The 24,886-nt window shown below is 41.5% G+C and overlaps 1 protein-coding gene and 1 pseudogene across 2 annotated transcripts in view; both read right to left on the reverse strand.

The window, feature by feature from the left end:
* The window catches only part of PLPPR1 (phospholipid phosphatase related 1), a 264,655-nt gene that overhangs the window by 11,194 nt on the left and 228,575 nt on the right, over nucleotides 1-24,886 (reverse strand). Inside the window, exons 4-5 of one of the 2 annotated variants that reach the window (XM_029920054.1) lie at nucleotides 24,306-24,438; nucleotides 6,164-6,324 (exon numbers count right to left, since the gene is read on the reverse strand). In XM_029920054.1, the coding sequence (XP_029775914.1) occupies nucleotides 6,164-6,324; nucleotides 24,306-24,438 (294 nt within the window). Of the gene's footprint in view, nucleotides 1-6,163; nucleotides 6,415-24,305; nucleotides 24,439-24,886 lie in introns of both variants that reach the window. The other variant, XM_029920053.1, reaches the window with a different exon arrangement.
* On the reverse strand, nucleotides 900-4,821 carry LOC115276175 (annotated as a pseudogene).

A 24,886-nucleotide genomic window follows, 5' to 3' on the forward strand; every position in this document is an offset into this window, starting at 1 on the left:
TGCTAAAAGAAAATTTATTAAAAGGCTATTATTACCTTCTTCAACACTTCCATTATTTATGATGATGTGTGGAAATTCGGTCCTGATTTAGATTGAGAAACACCAACCAGTTTTTTTCTGTGAACTCTGGCAAAACTATACCTATGTGTTAACTTTATAACCTAGAAACTGTTTTAAAAGCCTGTTCCCCAAGTGTTTTTTCCCAAAGTAGATAAATATCAAATCTCAACTTCTTTTGAAGCTTTAAGCCAACGTGAGGCTTTAACTCATGACCCCATGATTAAGAGTCACACGCTATCCAGACTGAGCCCACCAGGAGCCCCTCAAATTCAGTATCTAATAAGCCCTTTGGGACAGTGATAATAGCCCTTATGAATAATCAGCAACTGATTTAAATAATTGAGTAATTTTCTAATTACTCTTGGAGAAATCTTTAAAAGGAATATTTGCATAATTAGGCCCCCCACTACTTCTGGCAACTGGTTAAAACACAAAAGAACCAAGATGCATCCTAGTCAAGTAATTCCCTGGATTTATATGCAAGAGAACTTATGAGGCCACTTGAAGACCATTTTTCTATCATCTGACAATTTTCAATGTTCATACTAAGGTGTTTTTCATGGAATGAGAATTAACAGCTTAATGCCTCTGTTGTCAAGTGTCATGATTACAAAAGCTTCACAAAATTTGAGGTTACTTAAGAAAAATCAACTTTTTCCTTGAGACACCAACATGAATTGTATATGTGGGGGCCACATCTGACTCAAGATAAATATTCATGGTTGTTGCAGGGCCTGAAACTGTTTAAAATGTTAGATGCAGTTCTAAAATATTCAGCTGAGTAATTTTGCCAATGTACCTAATAGTTTCAAAATGTCATGTAAATTTGTAGGGAAACAAATGGTGCCATGAGCTTTTACTGTGAGCTACAAACCTTACCCAGCCAGAAACCTTCGTATATAAGATGGTAGGAAAGACATTCCTCATTTAGGCAAGTAGGGTTCTCATTCAACCTGCAAATCAAAAAGATTACTCTTACCTTGCTTTACAAAATATTACTCTTTAATTAGTGAAAAAATTCAAATTCAAGCCTTACCTAATGCTTATTGCCCTTCCTTGCAGGTCTAAATGCTAGACCTAGTGACTGTGGCAACTAGCTCTCATTGATGTTCCAAAAGGCGAAGAGCTCCTTCCTGCTAGACTTTCTTCGATATTTCAGTTGTAATAAGCAGATTTAACTAGCTTTTGGAAAGTTGCTCACTATCACCATAGTATCTTATGCCTTCACTTCTCTGTAGTTGAAGCTCTTGCTGCTGCCTTGTCATTCTTTATTTATGCTGACTTGTCCATACTCAAAAGGCTGCTGAAGTCCTGTCTTAGTGAGTCTCCTTTGATCCACACTGTGCTTAAAATGCACATCTTAGGTCCTTTAAAGCTGGTTAAATCGCTCTCCTCATGGCTTACTTTTCCACACTGTTCACAAGAACTAAGCTAATACAACTTATAAACAGGTCACATACACAGATTTCACCTGCTTATAGGTTGCAAACATCAACTTACTGAAAATATTTTCACTATTAAACTAGTTCCAGAACACAGAAAGTTTGTTAACAGTACAATTAACCTCATATGCCATTTAAGGATACTGTCAAGGTTGTGTCAAACAATTTCACAAACATAGAAACAGGAAATGTCAATCTCCCCCAGTCCTTCAACCTTTATTATATGAATAAAAGAACTTGAGACAATTTAGCTCAATTTTAATAAAATGTTTCCCAAGCATTACTTTGACCAGGTACCCAGGTTTAAGTTATGAACATTGACAGTGTCCATTTATTTATATTACCACATTTGAAATTGTTAAAGACTTAACCATTTTCTAATATTAGCCTATTTTCTACGCTGCTTATTCACATATGTCCATTAACAAATGGAATGTTGTCTGTTACATTTATTGGTTTGTGAGTGTTTTCTGGAAAACTGCAGTATCTGTGAAGACCGATTTCCATGCTGGCATTGCATGCATCCAAATATTAATGCACAGAGGCACAGAAGTAGAGCAACAAGAGAGCATATTCAAACACTAGCACGCCCCATTCCCCTTTTTATTGCTTGTTTTGCTTAGTACTTCTGAAAACAAAAAGAATCTCGAATTCAACGTTCAACTGCCAAAGAAAGAGTAACAGCAGAGCACATACTTAGGGCTCGAATTAAATTGTAAGCACTAGCTGGCGCACAACAGTAGACATTGGTTTTTATATTTACGACCTTATCTAAAACTCTTCTCAACCAGGGTCTTCCAAACCGAACTGTTAACTCATACCAACACGATTTATGTTCAAGCATACATATGGAATAACAGTGTGTTCTTCTGGATTCTTAAGTGAGCAAGAATTAAGACTATTCAAATTTGAATTTGGGTCTCTGGGAAGTGAGAAGCTTGTACTAAGCAACTGTGCTACACATCTACCGTAGTAAGTCATTTGGGATGATTTTATCTAGACTGTCCTTGGTTTTATCCAGTAAAATATAGAGGGTACACACAGGAAAGCATGCCAGCCAGTTAAGGGTTCAACAATGCATGATTTTTATTCTCTTGCTTCTGAATGCTTATATCAAAAAAATAGATATATATTAAACCAAGGAAAATAACCGAAGACTTACGGGCCTCTTGTGCTTTAAAAAGGGGGCAGGGGGGAAGAGCAGCCACTAATTTGCTCAGATACAGCAGGCTTAGTGGTCCTGTTATTTTGAAGTTTTTCAGAATGGTTTTTTTTAAGGGAAAGGGAAAACATCCACTACCCCTTTCCAGAATTTAGACAGAGGGCAGTAGACATTCTTTACACCCAAATAAAACTATGGCAGTTCACATGTGACCAAGGTGAATGTAGAATGGAGATGTTCTAAACACAGCTAGGACTCTCAGCAAAGCTAACACACTAAAATCGTATGATTACATTTTGAAATAAAATGCACAAAAACCAAATAAGAATTTTGAGATTTTTTTTCATTTGAAGGTAAATCTTAATGCTATTAAATTCACACATATGCTAATTTAAATACCCAATTCTATTTATCTAAAACACACATTGCAAACATACAAATATCTATTCTCTCCACATGTCAGAGCCCATTCATTTCATGGTTTGGAAATGCAGAGAATAGATTCCCCTTAAACTGCAAGTCAGCAGGTGTTTCTTTACAGTTAACTTTAGCAAAATTCATACAAAATAGTAATTAACAATGATCTTCTTTACTTGTTAACTCACAAGGAAACACCTTCAAAACTGCATTTTGTTAAAGTTTCTGTACTAAAATGTAGAAAAACTGAACTACACAAATATTGAAAAGTTAAAAATTCCTTAATTTTTTATTCCTGGTACCACTACCACAATTTACAGGGCAATATACCTGATGTAATGAAAAGAAAAAGACAAAGCTACAACAGATAAAAGACCTCAGGAATGTACATCTAATTGACACTACATTGCATTAATCAATAGCTGCACTTTTTGCAAACTGTGGCTATGACAGTCCTGAACAAGAAGCGTTTCCTGTTTAAGCTGTTTAACTTTTCTGACTATGGATCATCGTTCCTTCTGGGGCAGATTTTTACAGTTCCTCTAATGCATTTGGGACGACTGTCTCAAAGTAACCTGCAGCTTTCCTGACAACTCCTCGCTCTCTCTCCTGCTAAGAACTGTGGACCTTTTCTTCTGAAAATTTTTAGAATCTTCTGCTACCATATCCACCACCAGATCCATAACCACCACCGTAGGGACTGCCCAAGCTTCTTCCACCAAAACTGCCTCCCTTCATGGGTCCATAATTTGATTGCTGTTGTCCACTATAATTGCCAAAATCATTATAGTTCCCACCACCACCATAGTTACCACCTCCAAAATTTCCTCCTTCATTGTAACCGTCATATCCTCCACCACCGCCACGATAGCCACCTCCTTGGTTTCCATATCCTGGCCCACCACCACCATAGCCTCCTCTACTACTATAACCAGGGCCACCACCATCACCTCCTCCATAACTACCTCTGCTGCCACCACCTCCACCATAGCCTCCTCTTCCACCAAAGTTTCCACCGGGGCCAAAGTTACCACCACCTCCAAAGTTTCCTCCACGACCCATAAAGTTGCCAGATCCACCTCTACGACCTCTTTGTGATCCGGCAGACTGCATTTCTTCTTTAGAAAGGGCCTTTTTCACTTCACAATTATGCCCATTAATAGTGTGGTATTTCTGAACAACGATTTTATCAACTGTATCATGATCATCAAAGGTTACAAAAGCAAATCCTCTCTTTTTTCCACTCTGCCTGTCCTCCATTACTTCTATGATTTCAATCTTGCCATACTTTTCAAAGTAGTCTCTCAAATTATATTCTTCTGTATCTTCTTTAATACCACCAACGAAAATTTTCTTCACAGTTAGATGGGCACCAGGCTTTACAGAATCCTCTCTAGAAACTGCTCTCTTTGGTTCCACTACACGCCCATCAACCTTGTGTGGTCGAGCACACATCGCTGCATCCACCTCTTCCACACAAGAGTAAGTCACAAAACCAAAACCCCTGGAACATTTTGTTTGGGGGTGTCTCATCACCACACAATCTGTAAGTGTGCCCCATTTTTCAAAATGTTCTCTTAAACTATCAAACGTAGTTTCAAAGCTCAAACCACCAATAAACAGTTTTCTCAACTCTTCTGGTTCCTTTGGATCATGGCCCTCCTCCCCCCGGCGGCGGCAACGGCCGGAGTCGGGCTGGGGGTGACCGGGCGGCGGTTTTACCTCCATTTTGAGACCAGACTCGCCTCTTCCAACTCGAGTTCAATATGGGACCGAGAGGAAGAGGCCAAAGAGTGGATTTAAAAGGAATAACTAGGAAGACTAGTTTTGGGTAATTGGTGGCTGACAAATTCATCTTATAGATGTGATCCTGTGAACGTGGTGCCAAGGAACCATTGTTTTTAAGAGAATATTCAGCAATTGATGCTGTACTGAGTGGACCAGACGTGTGGTCAGTCCCCTTCTTTCCACCCGGAATGTACGCACGTGGGCGCTGGCAGGGACGCCCTTCCATCGGAGGCAGACTTTCTGCAGAGTGGAGGGGGTGGGGACACGCTCTCCTAGGGCATGGGGTGAGTCTTGCTCAGAACCTCTGGGAAGAGTGGATTATTTGAAAGGGGTCTTTCCTCTAGCCTCTCCTTCCCTTTCATTGAGAATCACTAGACTAGTCCCACCTGTCACATAAATTAAGTTCAAGTAAGGAAAAGATGTGTTTTTGACCAATTGCTGTTCTTCCCCAGGTAAATGCATAGGATATCCCGCCTTTGAGCTGATCCCTCTACTTCTGTGCTCTTGCTTCTAAGGAAGCATAGATCAGAGAAAGGGGAGATGAAGTCATTTCCAAAATGGATGCAATTCAAGAGGAGGAAACTAAAAGGGACAGCATCGTTTCTTCTTGTATTTTAAGATGTGGGGCACACTTTAGGTTTTCTCTGTGATGAAAGCAAACAACGTAAAGAGCACATTATGCCCTGGTGGGGGCAAAGCCTGTAGGGCGTGGGGGGCGGTGACAAGTGAAGTTAGGCGTGTTGGGGGTCTTGTAGGACTACCCTCATGTTCGGGCTAGGCGGTGAAGAAGAGGGTCGGGAGGAGCAGAGGAAAGCGGTGTTTGATCCCGGGTCCGTTGCACTATCCAGGCAGCTGTTCACATTAACACCCACACCTGCAAACTTGTAGGCAGGTGTAAGAAATGTATGCTGTTCCAGAACCAAAGGAAACTTTGGCAAAGAGTGCTGTTGTGAGCAGTGGGAGACTCCCGACAGGTTGCCAGGAGCCTAGGTCCCACCTCTAACGGTGGGTTCTTACCGATTTCTCTGGGGCTTAGTTTCTGCATCTGTAAAATGGGAAGATTTGACTAAGCAACTGTCCACATTCCCAAACCAGTATCCTCTGGCAGTTCGGTATGTTACCCTGGGGTCGGGGGTGGGGGTAACAGCATGATGCTGTACAGGAGAAACATGTAACACGACCTTAAAAATCACTCCAAGTGACGGTGACCAAAGAAGGAAGGCGAGGAGGGCAGAGGGACACGCAGCCCAGCCCACACTCATCTTGGGAGTGCCGGCAGGGCTGGGCTACTCACCGTGGCGTATAAGGCGGAATAGATGCTCAGAGCGGCGTGTTTGGAGGGAAAGGATCTCCGAGCCTTTTCTATCACCTCCATGTCCCCGGTACAGATGTTGCCGTTGTTGATGAACTGGTGGTGGGCGCGGCAGTCTGCACTCGTGTAGTTGGGCTTGCACACTGTCAGGAAGTATGGCGTTAGGTGCCCCGTGACCACTTGTCCGGCATTTACAAAAATGTCAGTAGCAAAAAGTCCGAAGGCAAATACCCCTACGAGGAGATTGGAAAGGATTAGGAATGGTGACGTGAATCATCGTTGTTTTGTCCCTGCGGGGAAAACATATCGGTGAGAGTCCCCTGGAACCTGTCAAAAAGGACCTCGCCAAATTGTCCCCCCAACTTTATGTTTGCAGGGCCTCCCAAATCATTATTCTACCCAAACTGATGCAGATGTTCTGCTCTTAGCATTTTAGCATTTTGTGTAAATCCCACGCAGCATATTCTAGTGGGAAGGACTAGAATTTGGGGAATCCTACAGCTTCTCTGAACCTTGGGACCCTCAGCCACAAAATGGTTGGAGGGAGTGATGCCTCAGAAAGAAGTTGGCAAGATGAACTAGCATAGGTACAAAATACTCACTATGGGGCCTGGCTTCAGTAGCTACTCAACATCTGTTATTTCCTTTCTTTCCCAATAGAGAAATACATTCTGCCTGCTCCTGTTGGGAAATGCAAATACACTGAGGAAGGGATACTTATGACATCATGGTGGCCATGAGTGAATGAGGTCATTAGGGAGTTATCCCTACAGGTCATTTCAGAACCCTTGATTGAATTAGAGGTTTTATGCTGGGCAGAGAAAATGAGAAGAGAGGGGGAGTGTTAAAGACAAACGTTGGTGACTGTATTGGCTTCCTACTGCTGCTGTAAAAAAGTACCACAAACTGAGTGGCTTCAAACAACACAAGTGTATCTTCTTATAGTCCTAGAGGTCTGAAGTCCAAGACAGGTTTCCCTGGGGTAAAAGCAAAGGGTTAGCAGGGCCGGGTTCCTTCTGGAAGCTTGAGGGTCGAATTCATTCCTTGCCTTTTCCAGAGCCTAAGCTGCTTCCATTCCTTATCTGTGACCCTCTTCTAGCAATTACATCACTATGGCCTCTGCTTCCATTGTTCCATTTTGACTCAGTTTCCTGCCTTCCTTTTTTATCTTGAGAGAGAGTGAGCGAGCCAGCAGGAGAGGGACACACACACACCACACACACACACACACACACACACACACACACACACACACAGAGAGAGAGAGAGAGAGAGAGAGAGAGAGAGAGAGAGAGAGAGAGAGAATTCCAAGCAGGCTCCATGTTGCCAGCGCAAAGCCCGATGTGGGGCTCAAACTCACAAACCGTGAGATCATGACCTGAGCTGAAATCAAGAGTGGGGCGCTTAACCAACCGCCTGCCTCCTTCTTATAAGAACCTTTTGATGAAATTGGGTCCACCTGACCCACCCAGGGTCCTCTCCTCATCTCAAAAGCCTGAGTTTAATTACACCTGTAAATTCCCGTTTGTCACATAAGGTAACAAATCCAGTGTCCAAGGATCGGGATAGGTACATTTTGGGAGAGGAGGGCATTACTCTTTCTGCCACAATGACTTTACTGTTTGGCTGAGAATCCTGGGGGTAGGCCGTATCTCCTGGATTTTATCTGTCCTTTGGTAAATTCCACGGGATTAGTCCCAGTAAGATTGAACATGGTAAAGTAGAATTCCTTATAGGAAGCTTCACTATGAACCCTTTCAAAGCCTACACAGTACAGCTATAGATTATCGGTGAACTATTGTCTGTTAAATATATGAAAGGGGGCTATGCAGAGCCGAGGTCCTTGGAAGTTGCCTGAAGGGATAAAGACTTCCCACATGCAGCTCAATTAGGGGAGAAGTTGGCAAGCGTGAGAGTCAGCATTAACCCTTGTAAATGTCAAGGATCTGCTATAGTTTCAATTAAATTTCTACCCAGCTTTGACTCCCATATTCAATGTCTTCCATCTGCAAATTGTGCTGATATCAGCACCCAAAAGTTGATCCATTATAGCAGAAGTGAAGACAAGTTTGGCTGAAACCTTCATCCGGTCTTCATTTTGATCTGTATTGATTGCTATAATTTTCTTTTTTGTGGCTTTGCCAGGATGTGCTTTATCACAATGAGAACTGGCTCTCTTAATAGCTTGAGCCGCTCACTCTCAGGGTCTGGCCTCTGAGAGGAGGCCATCATTGATCATTCATGGCAATTTTCACCCCCAAGTTCAGGAAGTCTGAATGGTTTGAGATTTTTTTTTTACACCTTTAAGCAAGATTCTTAACGAACAGGTCTCTGGCTTTTTCAAGGGGGCAATAAGTCTGTCTGGGCATACTTTTTCAGGAAACCAGGGTAATTTATGATTTGAAAAAGGACAAGTGACAGCACTTTCCTCTGGCATTTTATTTGTCAGAAGTGCTTCCAATTACAGCGGGTTTGTTCTTTCTGAGAGAGGATTTCCAGACTCCTTGGATGGGTGTCTGAAACGCCAGCTCTATGGTCCATGGTGACTCTGTGATGGGCACCTCTCTTCTTTATTGTCCTGTGATATTTTTGTAGAAAGTTGCTTTCCTCTCTTCTCTGCCTCCTTAGGATCATCCCCGCTTCTCCTAATGGCTTAACAAGCATCTGCTTTCCAAACAGTTCATTCTGGCGCATTGGATCTAGCTTCAGAAAGGCACTGTCATGGGCCACCTGGCTGTCACAGGCCATGCCAACAAAGGGCGGCAGTGATTCACAGACAATATCCCAACACGTGGGGCTTTTGTAAGGCATTCCAGACATTCCTCTTAACCCTGAGCTACTTGTGTGTATTTTACAAGCCTCAGAAGCTAATAAGAGCTCCTTTTGTCCTCAGGGTCAGGTGAATACCATTTACGGGCTCCTATGTTGCAGCACAGGATTTGAAGGAGATGTTTTTAAAAAGTCTATAAAAACACCTTGTCAAAAAACTCTTTAAGTGAGGTCATATTTTTGAAATTTTAACGGATACATTTTTCATTCCCGTAACTGTCCCTAGTGGGTTCGATTTATCTTATGACTCTGCTCCCAAAAGTGTTCCTTGCTTCAGGGGAGCTGATCACATTTATGAATGAATTTATAGTTGACACAATAGCCTAAAAGTAAAGTGCTTTTGATTTGGCAGAGCTGTGTGCTTGAGACACTTGTTATTGTTGTTGCTCTGTTTGGAGTTCCAAAAAGGCTTGGATGGGGAGACCAAGAGCCAAGGAGTTTCTAAAATCAACCCTAAAGCAGTGGTGAGAGGGGAGGGTGGAGTGTGGCTGAGGATGCCACACAAGGGGGAGACAGAACTCTGGCTGAAGGAGTGAAGAGGCGCTCCCATGCTCTCTGCCTCCACTGGCTGTCAAACCCAGGGCCAGGGCAATAGACATCTCCAGAATGATTCTTGGAAATCCATGTGAAGTACATCCTAACCCACTCAGCGTGTAGCTCAGCAGTCCTGCAAGGCTGTTAGAGAAGCATCACACCCAGCCTGGTATCAGACGAGGGCACCTGCATTAGCAATGGCAGAGGGAAGGTCATATTGGGTGAGCCCAAGGGTCATCTCACAAGACTCATACATTCCAGTGTGGTGTGGGATAAGCAGTTGTAAATTCCCACATCCCTAAGGGATGACGGGCATTAGAATGCTGACAGGACCAAGAAGCTAGGAGGGCCTAGAATTAGGACAAAGAGATTGATAATGATGTCTGCGGTCCTTGTCAGGATGACTTAGGTTAGCTAAGGAAAACTGAGCATGCCTCTTCTTTGTTTTTTTCTTTTTTAAGCTTAGTTATTTCTTTTGAGAGAGAGAGAGCCAGCATGAGTGGGGGAGGGCAGAGAGTGAGGAAGAGAGAGAACTCTAAGCAGGCTCCACATTGTCAGTGCAGAGCCCAGCGTGGGTCTCCAATCCATGAACCATGAGATCATGACCTGAGCTGAAACTAAGAGTTGGATGTTTAACTGACTGAGCCACCCAAGTGCCCTGGCCTCTTTGTTGTGGTGTAAAGTTGACACCCATCAGACAAGCCCAAGGATAAAGAAAGGGGAAAATGAAGGTATTAAAAAGTCCTTATGTTTTTCCTCAGGATTGTATCTGGGTTCATCTGATCTCAGTCTGTCTTTGGACAAATTAGGATCTTTGTCTTTGGGACATGGAGGTCAAATTATGGGATCTGGTCCCTGCTATGGAATCAGTACAGGGTTCTACCCTTTAACTCAACCACGAATGTAGCAAAAACAGTGACATAACCAGGAAATGTGCATGAGGAGAACCACCAAAGCCACAGATAACGGGCATGCTGGAAAAATAGGATTCCTACCAGGATACCGTTAGTCCTTCCAAACAAAGAACTGGTCAAATACATAACCAGACTGTGTGGTGTAAAGAGGATGCTGTTATTTTCTACACAGATGACTTCATTAGGAAACCTAGCCCCAAACAGTAGGTTGGTGATGCGATGCGTGGGGGTTGGGGCTGAGGGAAGGACTACATTCCTTTTAGCCACAAAGATCCTGTGACCTTTAGAGGTGGGGCCTCCAAATGGAAGGCCAACTGCTCTATATTAAATTATAAATGTGTAGTCTCCGGTTTAAGATGGCCCCTTGCTGACAGCCTCTGGTAGAGCATCTCTCTGTTGTCTACTAACGTATACTTGATGCTTGCAAAAAAAGATGGGAACTCATAATGTCACCCAAAGGGAGAATCAGTAAGGGATTTCCATTATCAGTACGTGACGCGGAGATAGTTTACTCTCTCTCTGTCTCTCTCTCTCTCTCTCACACACAATTTTACTTCATGAAAACACACAAAGTTTTATTTCATGAAAAACTCAAGCTTCTCCTCAGAAAACAGAGATCAGGGGAGAAAACCCAGGGAGATTTCCTTTCTGTCCAACCGTCTGGCTCCTGACTCTGAGATTCAGGATTTCGATTGCTCAGAAATAGAGCTGCAGTCATTCCACTGGACAAGGTCTGCTCTTTGAATGTATCTGAAACTCTCTCCTCTCCTTCTTCGTTCTCCTAAATGTATTCAGAGACACACTCCTGGACAGCACGTCGGTGGGAAGAGGCAGAGGCATGTGCAGTAGTGTCTTCTGGGAGGAACAGACCCACGTGCTCCAGGGAGCAGTGCCTGCTGGGCCCTGTAGTTCGTGTGTTTTTCATCCTTACAGTAGTGGGGGCACCAGGAGATGCCAGTGCACTGGACCTGAGGAGCTCCAGCAGAAAGCCTGCTACCTGGGGCCTGGACTCAGCTGTGTACACCAACCTGCTCTCAAGCTGTAGTTCTGAGGAGCAGGCCAAGCGCAAGCCACATTTCTGTGGATGAATACTGTGCAGAGGTCTTGCCTCACTTAGAAGTGAATTGGGAGAGAGATGCATGGGTGGCTCGGTCAGTTAAGTGTCTGACTCTTGATCTTGGCTCTTTCATGATCCCATAGTTTGTGAGATCGAGCCTTGTGTTGGACTCTGTGTTGAGAGTGTGGAGCTTGCTTGAGATTCTCTCTCTGCCTTTCTCTCTCTCTCTCTCTCTCTCTCTCTCTCTCTCTCTCTCTCTCTCAAAGTAAATAAATAAACAACAAAAAAGAGCAAATAGGGAGGGGCACCTGGGTGGCTCAGTGGGTTAAGTGGCCAGTTTCAGCTCAGGTCATGATCTTGGCCCTGTGTTGGGCTCTCTGCTGCAGCAGAGTCCTCTTAGGATCCTCTGTCCCTTTCTCTCTCTGCCCCACCCCCAACTCATGTTCACTTGCATGCTCTCTCAAAAATAAATAAACATTAAAAAGTGTGAATAGGGAGAAAGAAGCAATCACATACTTATGGGATCTTGGAAAATATATTTTATTTGAGACTAGTAGGAATTTTACATTTGGGTGATTATTCAGTAATGTTGGTCTCTCTCATTAGAATTGTAGAATATGCAAGCTCTCTCAGTGCATGGACCACATCTATTTTAACATTGCGCGCTAAGTACCTAGTATCAAATGTGGCACATAGTAAACATTTCATACATATTTGTGGATCAATTCATGAACTGCTAACGAAACTTCAGAGCAATAATGGGAGAAGAGGGTAAAAAAGCATAGGAACTTGTCTGAATTTTCTAACTCATGTTGTCTCACATCCTCGATTCTACTGAACACAGGGTTGATATCAAACCAGTTAGCATGTGAGCTGTAGGGATCATGTCTCTTATAGACTTCACAAAACCCTATGCAGTCTCACTTAGCAAATCAAGAGAATAATTAAAAACTGAGTGTGTCTCAGGAGTTGGGAAACTTGTAATTCATCATTTGGAAATTAAAGGATTCTCCATTTCTGATGCAGCAAGCATGAAAAAAGAACCTTAAGTTGTTACATGGAGATCCCTGCTATTCCCATAGGGAACACCTCCTCCCAGGGAGATCCATGAAGCTGAAGGAATCCGGAAATCATGACCGACTTGGGTATAGTTTTAGACTTACACATCCTTGAGAGAAATGTCCCCATTCCTGATCCTGAGAAATTGCAATGGTTGTCAGTTTAAATATTAACCCAGGGGCACATGAAATCATGACTCCTACCTATTTGCATGTAGAGAGAATTCTATATTTTCTAAAATATAGAACTTTAAGAAAAGAAAAAAAAAATTGAGTTATCTGGGTTAGGTTAGTCACAGTACTCTGAAAAGGGGAGGGACTCCCACTCCTCCATCAATATCCCTTCCCAGCCTGGTGGGGGGGGGGGGCGATCCTGTGTCTATGTTTAGCAAAACAATGCAGTGGAAGAGAGGATTGAAGAACTATTGTGCTATGTGACATCGAGAATGCTTGAACAGTTTCTCATGGTCAAAATGTAACCAGCTTTGTGAATCTTTTGTGTTGGTTTTCCTAGTATGCAATTCAAGCAACAATGAAATCTGCCCTTGAATCAGTTGCTAGCCTTTGTTTTAGTGGGAAGTGGATGAAAGCTTATTCCACAGGGACAAGGAGAAGCCAGTGGCATGAGTTCACCAGTGCCGTTATCGGTGGTGGAAGGGGAACTTCCTAAGGAATTCTTACGGTCCGTTTCCTCAATGAGCCTTCTTATTCAATGATCAACTCTTAATTTTAGATCCTATCTTTCATCAAATCTCCATTGTAAATGGAATACAAGATACAAAGAAAGGCACAGAGTTCCTTTTTGCTTTTACTTTTGCCACGTCAAGGTCCTTAGTGGAAAATCTCAGTGGGAAAGTCACTTAGCTGTTGCTCTCAATTCAGCTGTGAAGATCATTCTTTCAGGAAACAACCATTTCTTTAGGAAAAGGAAAGAAGGTGAAATGTCTTTTTTTTGAGAGAGAGAGAGGGGGGGGGAGAGAATCTCAAGCAGGCTCCATGCCCAGTGAGGAGCCTGACCCAGGGCTTGATCTCATGACCTCAGCCAAAATTAAGAGTAGGATGTCAACTGACTGAGCCACTCAGATGCCCTAAAATGTCTTCTTTTTAAATATATTTCATTCAAACTGAAAACTTCCCAATGAAGAGACTTATCTGTGTTACCATGTTCATCCCATTTCCTTGTAAGGCTGTACTGCACAGGTGAGATGTTTAAAGAAGAGTGCCATGGACACTAGTAATTATAATAAGGATACTAACAAGAATAGCTAATATGCTGTGCTTAGTATGCACTAGTTCGTGGTCTAAATGCTTTAGAATATAGTTCACTCAGTTGCCACCACAACTGCATGAGGTAGACTGTTAGTATCGCCACATTTCGCAGAGGTCAATTAACTCGACCAAGAAGAACTGGGATTAGAAACTAAATAGTATGGCTCTAAATCTACATTCTTTTTTTTTTTTTAAGTTGATTTATTTTGAGAGAGAGAGAGAGAGAGAGAGAGAGAGAGAGAGAGGCGGACAGTGTGAGTGAGGGAGGGGCAGAGAGAGAGGGAGAGAGAGAAAATCCCAAGCAGACTCCACACTGTCAGTGCAGAGCCTGATGTGGGGTTCAAACTCATGAACTGTGAGATCATGACCTGAGTTGAAAACAAGAGTTGGACACTGAATCAACTGAACCACCCAGGCGCCCCTAAATCCATACTCTTAATCATAACTTTCTAAGCTTATATCTTCATGACTTAAAAAAATATGAGTAGGCATTGGGCCATGAGAAACAGCATTTTTAGTACCGTTTCCTTGGCCACACACACACATGTGCATGTACACACATGTGGCAAATGTACACTGAGCAGAGGCAAGGATTTAGAACATGCCACTGATGAAATGTATTTCACTTGTTACAATTGAATAAGAATTCCTCAATATTTTAGGCAGTAAATTTCCAACAAGAATATGATAAAATACTTGGCATCTGTCATCACTGAATGAGTGATTTTTTAATCACTTTGGCAATGAATCTGACTTTTTTCATAATATATTACGCCACCATCAGTGCAAATTAATCTACACGCATCAAATATTATCTTATGCTTCAGAAAGAAGTTTCTGATACTTGAGTATACCAGTCCCCTGGACAGTTAATTTCAGGTGTTCACAAAACAAGATCAGTGTGGTCTCTGTTTCGTACATATTTCATGGAAACACCAAAGGCTCAGAGAAGTCTACTTGTCTTAATGGCATGGTTTCAATCCTAAGAATAATTTTATTTAAATCAACTAGTCTGGACCTCAGTTCCTTTATATCACAGGGTTATTATGCAAATCATAGAAATAGTTGTAAGAACATTTTGTAAATTGTGAGCTTGATATAGATACTAGTTACTACTATTTTTAGAACAGAGGGAAATGTCCTCAGTACATTTTATTTTTCAATGATGATTTATTTTTGAGAGCGAGAGAGCGGGAGCGCGGCAGCGAAAGCACATGCAAGTGGGGGAGGGGCAGAGAGCCAGGGCACGGAGGATCTGAATTGGGCTCCGTGCTGGAGCAGAGAGCGCAGTGCGGGGCTCAAACTCTCAAACCACGAAATCAAGACTGAGCCAAAGTCAGATGCTTAACTGAGCGAGCCACCCAGGCTTGATTATAAAATTGATTATAAAGTCATTTTTAAAAAAGAAGAAAGAGACAAGAACCCTATAATTCTAACAACCTCAATCAAATATTCGACTCTATGTGTTCTTCATTCTCTGTATTAATAAAGTACCTTTTACAATATGATAAGCTGGTGGTTTTTAAAAAATGCCTTATATTTGTCATTATCACTACTCATGATAGTTGAAGGATAATTACTTAATAAAGATGATAGGTAATAAACTAGAACCCTCCCCTCCCCAAATATTTTTATAAATGAAAGAACAAACACACACATCTCTAATTCTCCAAAGCATAAATTTACATTTCTTGATGACATGGTTTCGTTTCAACTGGAGTGTCTTTTTCAGTCCTCCTTTCTGAGGACAGTTCCTCCGTGTTTTTCTCTCGAAAGTCTGACTCCTCTCTTACTCCTACTGGCCTTTAAACATCAGCCTCTCAGTTCCCCTAGGCAGTGTGGATCCAAATGCTGCTTGAAACACAGATCCTAAAAGTTTGCTAGAGGCAGTTGAATTTTACAATCAAATGGAGATGGTGGGTTCAGGTAAATCTAGGATGTATGCCCTAGATATGAACTAAATGCCGAGAGGGAAGATTTTAGAGTCCTTACCTAAATGTGGTAAGAATCTAACAATGGGCATATCAAATTCTGAAGGGCTTAAATAGCAGCTCCTAAGTTCTGCCCTTTTTGATAGTGTCTGTAAGTTTTTAAAACAAAGCTGGTGATTTGAATTCCCTCCATTCCCACCACCGACCAACATCAAGCCCTGTTGGTAACTAATAGATTACTGACACCCTCTGCCTGATGCATTTCCTAATCACTCTTACCATGTTCTAATGTAATCATTTAAATTGTTTCCAAAGCATCACTTTTTAAATTGAGGTATAATTGACATAGAACATTAGTTTCATTTTTTAAACTTTTTAATGTTTTTATTTATGTTTGAGAGAGACAGACACAGAGAGCCCGAGAGCCAGCAGGAGAGGGGCAGAGAGAGAGGGAGACAAAGAATTCAAAGCAGGCTCCAGGCTCTGAGCTGTCAGCACAGAGCCTGGGGTAGGGCTCAAACTTGTGAACTGCGAGATCATAACATAAGCTGAAGTTAGGTGCTTAACTGACTGAGCCAACATTAGTTTCAAGTGTGATGTATAATGTTTTGATATTTGCATATATTGAAAATTTTATTTTTCACATAGAAACCTTGGAAACCGCCCTTTATCAATTGGACTTCATTTCATATTCAGACAGTATTTTTATATCTCACTGTGCCTAATTTTGTGATGTGTGTGGTATCTTCATAGTAAAAATATTCACATAACATTTTAAGCAAAAGTCTGAAGCATATTTGTTTTCTTAAATCTTTAAAACTGAGGGCAGGTGCACCTGGGTGGCTCAGTTGGTTAAGCATCCAGCTTTGGCTCAGGTCATGATCTCATGGTTCGTGGGTTCAAGTCCCTCATCAGGCTCTGTGCTGACAGCTAGCTCAGAGCCTGGAGCCTGCTTCAGATTCTGTGTCTCCCTCTCTCTCTGACCCTCCTCTGCTCGCACAATCTCTCTCTGTCTCTCAAAAATAAATAAGAAACATTAAAAAAACAACTGAGGGCAGTCCTGCTCCTGGAGGGCATTTTGCTGTGTTCAGAGACATTTCTGATTGTCACTAGTGGGACAGGGGTCTGGGTCATCTGATATCTGATGTATAGATGCCAGGGATGCTACTGAACAGCCTGGAAAGCACAGGAGAATCCCCTGCCCCTCTCCAGAAAAGAATGATCTAGTCCACCATGTCAGTAGTGTGGAGGTTGAGAAACTGCTTTACAGCAGAGAAATTCACTGCCGAGCCGTGAACTTGGACGGGCTCATCTGCAAAGTGTTAAGAAAGTGGTGATCTATTTGTTCTTTTCATCAGAGTCCAGCCTTTAAACACTGGTGCTGGGAGGGCCCTCAGGGAAGGATCACTAGAGTCTCATAGGACTAAATAACTTGCCTCTTGATAATGAGAGTACCCTATGGAGTCTGGAGCAGGAGTCTTGCTCTGGACTGTGATGTTCTGGTTCACGGAGGACGGCACTCAGAGGAGAGCCGATTTGTTCCGTGCACTGAGCAAAGCAACTGCAGGCGGCCTCATCACAGCCTCTGCCCACCTGAGCAGAGGTCTGGCTCTGCCTTTTGGTCATTCAGCTCCCAGACTCAGTATCCCTCTTCCCCTTGCATTCCTGGTCCTGAGAAGGACGTACCAAACAGGTCAGTCTTGAAGTCTGGTGGCTTGGCACTCAGGGAGCCCAGAAACTGAGGTTCCATTCCTCCCCTCCCCCCCAAGATCCATCCTGGCTTTCCCCTCCTAATCTATACCCTAGAGCTTCAACTCTGGTTTCTACTGCCGCGCTCCAGAAGTATCTCCATCTGCTTATAGGCCCATGCCCTGCCTTTCATTTGGCCTTTTTCTTTTAAGGTCTAGCTTCTTGTCTCAGAAGTAAAGTTGGGTGCCTGGGCACTGCAAGTAATTTTTTTTTTAGAAAGAATGGAACCTCAGGTTCCTCGGTTGGCACATGGAGCTGGCCTAGTTCACGGGGCACCAAGGTTCCTGAGATGGTCACTGTTCTGCTATGAAGTCACTGCCAACTCTAGACAATTGTAGGACAGCCTTTTTTTTTTTTTTGTTTAAATATAACTGTCAAGTTGGCTAACATGCAGTGTATACAGTGTGCTCTTGGTTTTGGGGGTAGATTCTCGTGATTCACCGTTTATATACACCACCCAGTTCTCATCGCAACAGGTGCCCTCCTCAATGCCCATCACCCATTTTCCCTCTCCCCCACCCCCATCCACCCTCAGACTTTAAAATTGCCTATCTGCCCCCACAAACTCCCTATTTCCTTTTTCTACATTATTTTCCCCCATAGCACTTATCTCCTAATGAACACTATAATTTACTTATTTATTTTGTTTAATAACTTGGTTTCCCCTCCTGGAATATAAACCCAATGAGGGCAAATAAATCTCTGTTTGATTCACTAATGTGTCCTCAACACCTTAATCAGTGCTTACAATATGGTAGATGCCAACAAATTATTTGTTGAAGGTTGAATGAATATGATCCATCTCCAGTTTATAATTTAATTATAAATACTGAATGTACATAGAAATGGACTTACTGAATCCAACGAAGTCTCTTTTCAGATAAAGTACATTTAAATGACTTTCAAAATGGAAAAGGATTTTCTAGTTCTCCAAAAGGCTGACATTCAGCTTCTCAGGGTATCCATTCTCACGACCATAAAACACTGTGACCTTTGAAACTGCATTTAAAATATTCATGCTCCATTTAGATCATAGTTAATTTATGGCAATTAATTAGTGTTACTTGAATTAACTGTTTACCAGGGTACTGCTTTTTCTGTCCGGTGCCACTGCATCCACACACCTGACCTAAATGGCATAAGACTTACTTGACATTTAATTAAATTTTTATTAGAAGTAATAATGGAGCAACTATGGAATCCCAGTGGAAAGCCCATAATAAATAGCTTCTGGGTGACAGGCTATTTTCGTTGCTAATAGACAGTCTAATCTTGACATATTTAGATGAGTTATTTTTCTTTAACCCCAAAGAAATTAGTTACTCAAGAAGGAATAGTTAATTTAGTTTTCTTTCCACATGGCAAACAACCCCAAAATGCTGACCAAATTCTAATGCTTTTTATTCATTACTTTCCAATATTAAATAAAAAGTTATTATTTTAATAATTGATATTTATAAGGCTATGTTTACTCAAGTATATTTGTAAACGAAAAGGATTTAACTAAACTTATCTTCATGAATTTTTGGGAAAATGTGACTTCCTTATGTTGTCTTTGCTCCTGAAAAAAAGAACACACTGGTTTATCTCTTTTGAGAATGTAAATCTCTGTGCTGTTGTTGTTGAATTTAATGCAACACCAAAGAGATGGTATAAGAAAGAAAAAGACTGGAGAGGAAAATGATGAGGCAAGAGAAAGTCCAAGTGTATGTTACTAATTTGGCTACATCTGTTCTTATAAAATGCGGTTGAAATTTGTTAGTTCAGCCAATTCTTTTCCTCCCTTCCCACATCATGTAAACACAACTTGAGAAATTAAACACCAGTTTAGAAATGGGTAGAACACTTATGAGGGTACATCCCTTCATCCAGGAGGCTGGGAATCCTTCTTATAATGATAACTTTGGGAAAACCAATTTCCTGTTGGATCTGTGAATCAGAGGAATCCCATCTTCTCTGTCAAGGCCACACACTTAGCATGTGTCTACAGGGGGAGATGGCTTCATCTGAATGTATTCCCTTTGGCTTCACTATTCTTGCCATTTTCTTATTGAAAATTTAAATTTGGATCTGTGGGGTGGAGTGAGGGGTGCTGTCCAAGTCCACGCCACCCAGATGAGGGAGGACTGGGAGCCAAGGTGCCACACTCAGCCCTGCTTCCCACACTGAGGACCACCGGAAAGGACTGGGCCATCCTTCTGGAGAGCCTCTATTTTGCTCCTCCTCCTCCTTGCCTCTTAAAAAAAGAATGTTTACCTCTTTTTTCTGATTTTAAAGTTATACATATTCATGATTAAAATTAGAAGTTACAGCATAGAAAGCAAAAGATAAAAATTGTTCAACCATTCTCCTACAACTCAGAGGTGACAAAGAGCAACTTTTAGTGTATTTCCCTTCAATCTTTTTTCCTCTGGGATACACACACACACACACACACACACACACACACCTATGATACTGTATCTTTATTTTGAAATATAGAGTCATAGTATCTTAACTTTTTCATATAACATTGTATCATGAATATTTCCCCTTTCATTAAAAATTAAAAATAGGGGCGCCTGGGTGGCTCAGTCAGTTGAGCATCCAGCTTCAGCTCAGGTCATGATCTCACAGTTCGTGGATTCGAGCCCTGCATCGGGCTCTGTGCTGGCAGCTTAGAGCCTGGAGCCTGCTTCTGATTCTGTATCTCCCTCTCTCTATGCCCCTCCCCTGCTCATGATCTGTCTCTGTCTCTCAAAATAAATAAATGTTAAAAAAATTCTTAAAAGTAATATTTTTTGAGGTTGCAACTTGTGGTAGCATTATTTTGAAAAATTTATATCTTGAGAGAGTTCTAATTTAGGTTATAAAAAACAATTTTAAACTCTAAAAATTAATCTTCATCAGTGATCATTTCCATAGGATGAATTATTTGAAGTAGAATTTGGGGTTACGAAGGATAGCTATTTTTAAGACTATTGAAATATACCATCAAATATACTATTGAAATATACAGATGCAGAAAGGGTATATCAATTTAGTCTTGCCATTAGTCTTGCCAGAATGTACTTGAATTCCAACTTTTCCCTGACTCTTGACAGCATATAGCATTATTTTGTATGAAAATATTTTGCTAATTCACTGGCCATTTTGCAATGTGAAGCTGACCATATTTGTTGGGAAATACTATTTGTAATGGATTCTAGAATAATGACATAAACTGCAATAGAAAGTCATATGACTTCAACTTGATTTGAATAGTTAGCTGAAAGAGTTGCCATTTTCTGATGATTTTTGGTGGCTATTAGGTTAGAAAAACAGACTGTTAATCTCTTTACAATAACATTTCTAGTACGTTTGATTACTGCCTTATTTTACTTTAATTTTCTCAAAAGAAACATCCCTATTTAAAGAATTTTTTAGTATTTTTCCTCTTATAAAAAACATTAATCCAGATACTGAAAAAAAAAAAAGAGTATTACTCTTCTTAAGATAAATAGACCCCTCCCCCCACCTCCAACTCTCCTACATGAAGTTAGGACAGACTTCTCTCACTTTCTCTTAGAAACTGCCTACCTAAACTTATGGACTTTAATTTCCTGGGACTAAGTCAACGAGTGGTAATAAAGTTAAACAGGAGGCAAATGAGTATTTAAGAACCAGCATTTATTGAAGCAATTTTAGGCAAATCTGTGTTTTAAAACAGTTAATCTTTGTTCTTTACTTATCCCCCCCCAAAAATAATTACTGAAAACCTACTATGTGCCAGGCATGCTGTTGATAAAAAGTGAAAAGATACAGTCTGTTCTATGAAGGATCACTAATTAATAGGAGTAACAGACTTACGTAATGAGAGTGAAATGGTAAGTACCTCTGAAAGATGTAGGGTAAGGCTCAGTGGGGGCTGGGAGGGGAGGCAGTGAGCTGGCTGGGTTGGTAAAGAGATGAGGTGTGAGCAGTGAGTTGGAGGACACGCAGGATTGTCAGCTGTAAGCGCGAGAAGAAGGCAGCGGGGCACTCTAGGCGGAAGGAGCCGCGCATGCGCGGGAACCAGGGCAAAGCATCACACGTTAAAAACTCTAGGAATGCTTTCAAAGAATTTAAGCAGGAAAATGACTTGATCATATTTTTGCTCCCAAAATATCTGCAAAACGGTCAATGGATGATGTTTTTGCATGGCTGGGGTGCACAGAGCCATGTTGCAAGAGAAGATGAAGAGAGACCACTTCTAGGGCAAGAAATTTCAACGGTTTAAACCTGTGGCTCCCAAACTTCACAGTGCATCCGAATCACCTGAATGACCTGTCATGAAACACAGCTCATCAGGCTCCATTCCCAGACTTTCTGATTCCGTACGTATGGAAGAGAGCCTAAGAATGTACATTTCTAACAAGTTCTCAGATGACGTAACGTGACTTGTAGGTTTTTGATTTAAGCAACTGGGCAGATCCTGGTACAATGCATCAAAAGAGGGAAAGAATGAAGCAAGTGCTTCCACAGCCAGCAATCTCTCTTCTCATTCGATGCTGTTCCTCTAATTCTCCAAGGTTTGCATGCTACCTGCTGGCTGTCTCCCCACACAAGCACCCCTTCCCTGTGAGCAGTATCTCTGCCAGCTTATGATAGACCCCAATGGACCTAGGTGTCATTGATGATGGAAATAGGAGATTGATATTCCTCTAGGGTGAGACATTTCTATTTAATGGTCCTCCTGAAACCACACCTCAGCTCAATGCACTGACTCCAGTAGTGATTTCAGGTACCACCACAGGTAATCAGCAGAGTTCATTCCTGGATGGTGGGGGCTTCTTGACATCCCTCCATGAACAAAGTCTTGCCCTGACAATGCATACAGGAAGGTCTATATAAATGACACCTGCCAGTTACAATTTCTATTCTTTGGACTCCGCCCCAGCTGGGGTGGATCCCAAATAGGTATGACTTATCTTTGCCAAGGAAAACCAATAGTGACTTTTAAAGATATCACCACTTAATTATAGTCTAATAACCTTCTGCCTTGACTGACTGGCTCTCATTATAAGATCAGGCATTGAACACAAAATCTTTTCTGAGTCAAATTATGTGAATGTGTGTATATACATACACAGGCATGCTCACACTCCTTAGGAAAAATTACTTCATCCCATTTTATTTTATTTTTTTTTAAATGTTTATTTTTCAGAGAGAGAGACACAGCATGAGTGGGGAGTCAGAAAGAGAGAGGGAGGGAGAGAGAGAGAGAGAGAGAGAGAGAGAGAGAGAATCTGAAGCAAGATCCAGGCACAGAGCCCAACACGGAGCTTGAACTCACGCGCTGTGAGATTATGAATGGAGCCGGAGTTGGATGCTTAACCGACTGAGCCACCCAGGCACCCCTACTTCATCCCATTTTGTATCAGATTCTTTATCTGTACAGTTAGGATTATAAATGACCTTACTGGGTGTTGGGTAGCTTAAATGAAATAATGTTTATAAAGCATCTACCCCACTGTCCTGTATAATAAATATTCTCTTCTCTCCTTTTGTTTTCTCCTTGATGATTTGTTACCTCACCACCCTGGTAGGAAGTGACCAAACTCCAAACATCTTTGAACAGCACCACTGTTTGGAATGAGTAAACTCACAGGGGTGACATCGTATTGATTAGGGATTACCCACTGAGCCGACAGCAGACTGCCATAGGTCATTCTGCAAATACCATCAGTAGATGCTGAAGACTATTTTAATGCTAAAGGTTGCTTCTTTTAAATGAGATTTTCTTAGGCTTCCCACTCTACTACTTCCCTCATTCCTACTTCGATAATAGAAGTTATTGCATATTTGATTTAATGTGGTCATTTGCTTATGGCTTGAGGAAATTTGACCCTTTTTTCTACAGCAGGGAAAAAACAGGATTAAGGAAAATCGAACGTTGAGAGCATGCCATATTCCGGACTTCACTTTCTCAGGTGTCAATTCTGTGGGCTCTCACTGGTATTACAACTTGTTTCAATACCAGTCATGTTCACACTCGGGGGGTTTTATTCTGGCTCCCATGAAGATCTGGTCAGTAGGTAGATCTCATCTGAAACTGTAATGGCTACTTTGCGTGAGGAATTCTGCAAAATCTATTTCCTACCTATATCCATATACACACTCATCCCCCTATCTATAGTCATTGTCTATATCACTTCAGACATTTTTATAAAAGTCCTAGGAGAGATATAGAACATGCCTTAATTATTTCTTATCATGAACACTAATAAAACTATTTGTTTTCCAACCTTGGAAAGGCAGAATCTGATAGATTCTGTCTTCCAATCTTGTTTTCCAGAATTTGATGGATTAAATTTCCCAGACTTTGTAGAGTTCCCCACATAACAAAATTATGCTGGACAGGAAATCTTTGTCAGGAAATTTGATTATTTCTAAATACAGTTTATTGCTCACACTCCTTAGGAAAAGGATGCCCCCACACCCTCCCCTGACTCAGTTAAAGGGTATATGACCATATCTGGTGACTGTTAAAATATATGTCCAGAGGGAATCTCAGATAAATATTGTGTAGGGGAAAAAAATCCAAGTTGATATCATTTGTGAGACAATTTAATAAGTATTGCTTCACTTTAAGGATGAAACATTTGATGTGGTATTATGATCAGGCTTGGTTTCTGTACTTCCTGGAAAATCCCGAAAGAAACCCTTGCTTTTAAAGCTGATGCTTCCAAAGCTTAGTTTGTTTTATCAAGTGTGTTCATCTGTGGTAAGTTTAGTAGGTTTCACCTGAAGGCAATGATTCAGCTCAGCATGCTTTTTACTCACCTATGAATCTTATGATCCTTCGGAGTAAGGGGTTCAGGTAACAGCATTCTCCGGTCAGGATTGTTTTTTCTTGGGCAATTAGAGATTCTCTGGTTGACTTTATGAAATACATGGATATCTCACCAATAAAAATCTGGAGAAAGAATGTTTAAGAAATGTCAAGTTGGAGAGCTGATAAAAGAGATCAGTTGCTTTAAGACACAAAAAGTTCTGAAGCTCCAAATGCCTTTAAAAGATGTTATGCTGTAGAGTTGGAGAGTTAAGTCATAATTTGTATTTAATTCTTCAAAAGAAGTAGAGATGGCAATACTTGATAATTGCAGCTAGGTTTCAGGATATATTATTAAAGTCTAAGGTCATAAAAACGTAAACTGAAATAATAAATTGCAATAGATACTATGATAAGGCTCACTCACACTGGGACTGAGTTTTTTCATGTTTGTTTATTTTCTTTGAAAGAGAGACTGAGCGAGACAGAGAGGGAGAGAGAAGAAGGGAAGCAGGGAGAGAGGGAGGGAGGGAGAGAAAGGGAGAGGGAGGGAGAGAGAGAGAGAGAGAGAGAGAGAGAGAGAGAGAGAGAG

Source organism: Suricata suricatta, chromosome 13 (assembly GCF_006229205.1).
Source record: "Suricata suricatta isolate VVHF042 chromosome 13, meerkat_22Aug2017_6uvM2_HiC, whole genome shotgun sequence".
Classification (NCBI taxonomy): domain Eukaryota; kingdom Metazoa; phylum Chordata; class Mammalia; order Carnivora; family Herpestidae; genus Suricata; species Suricata suricatta.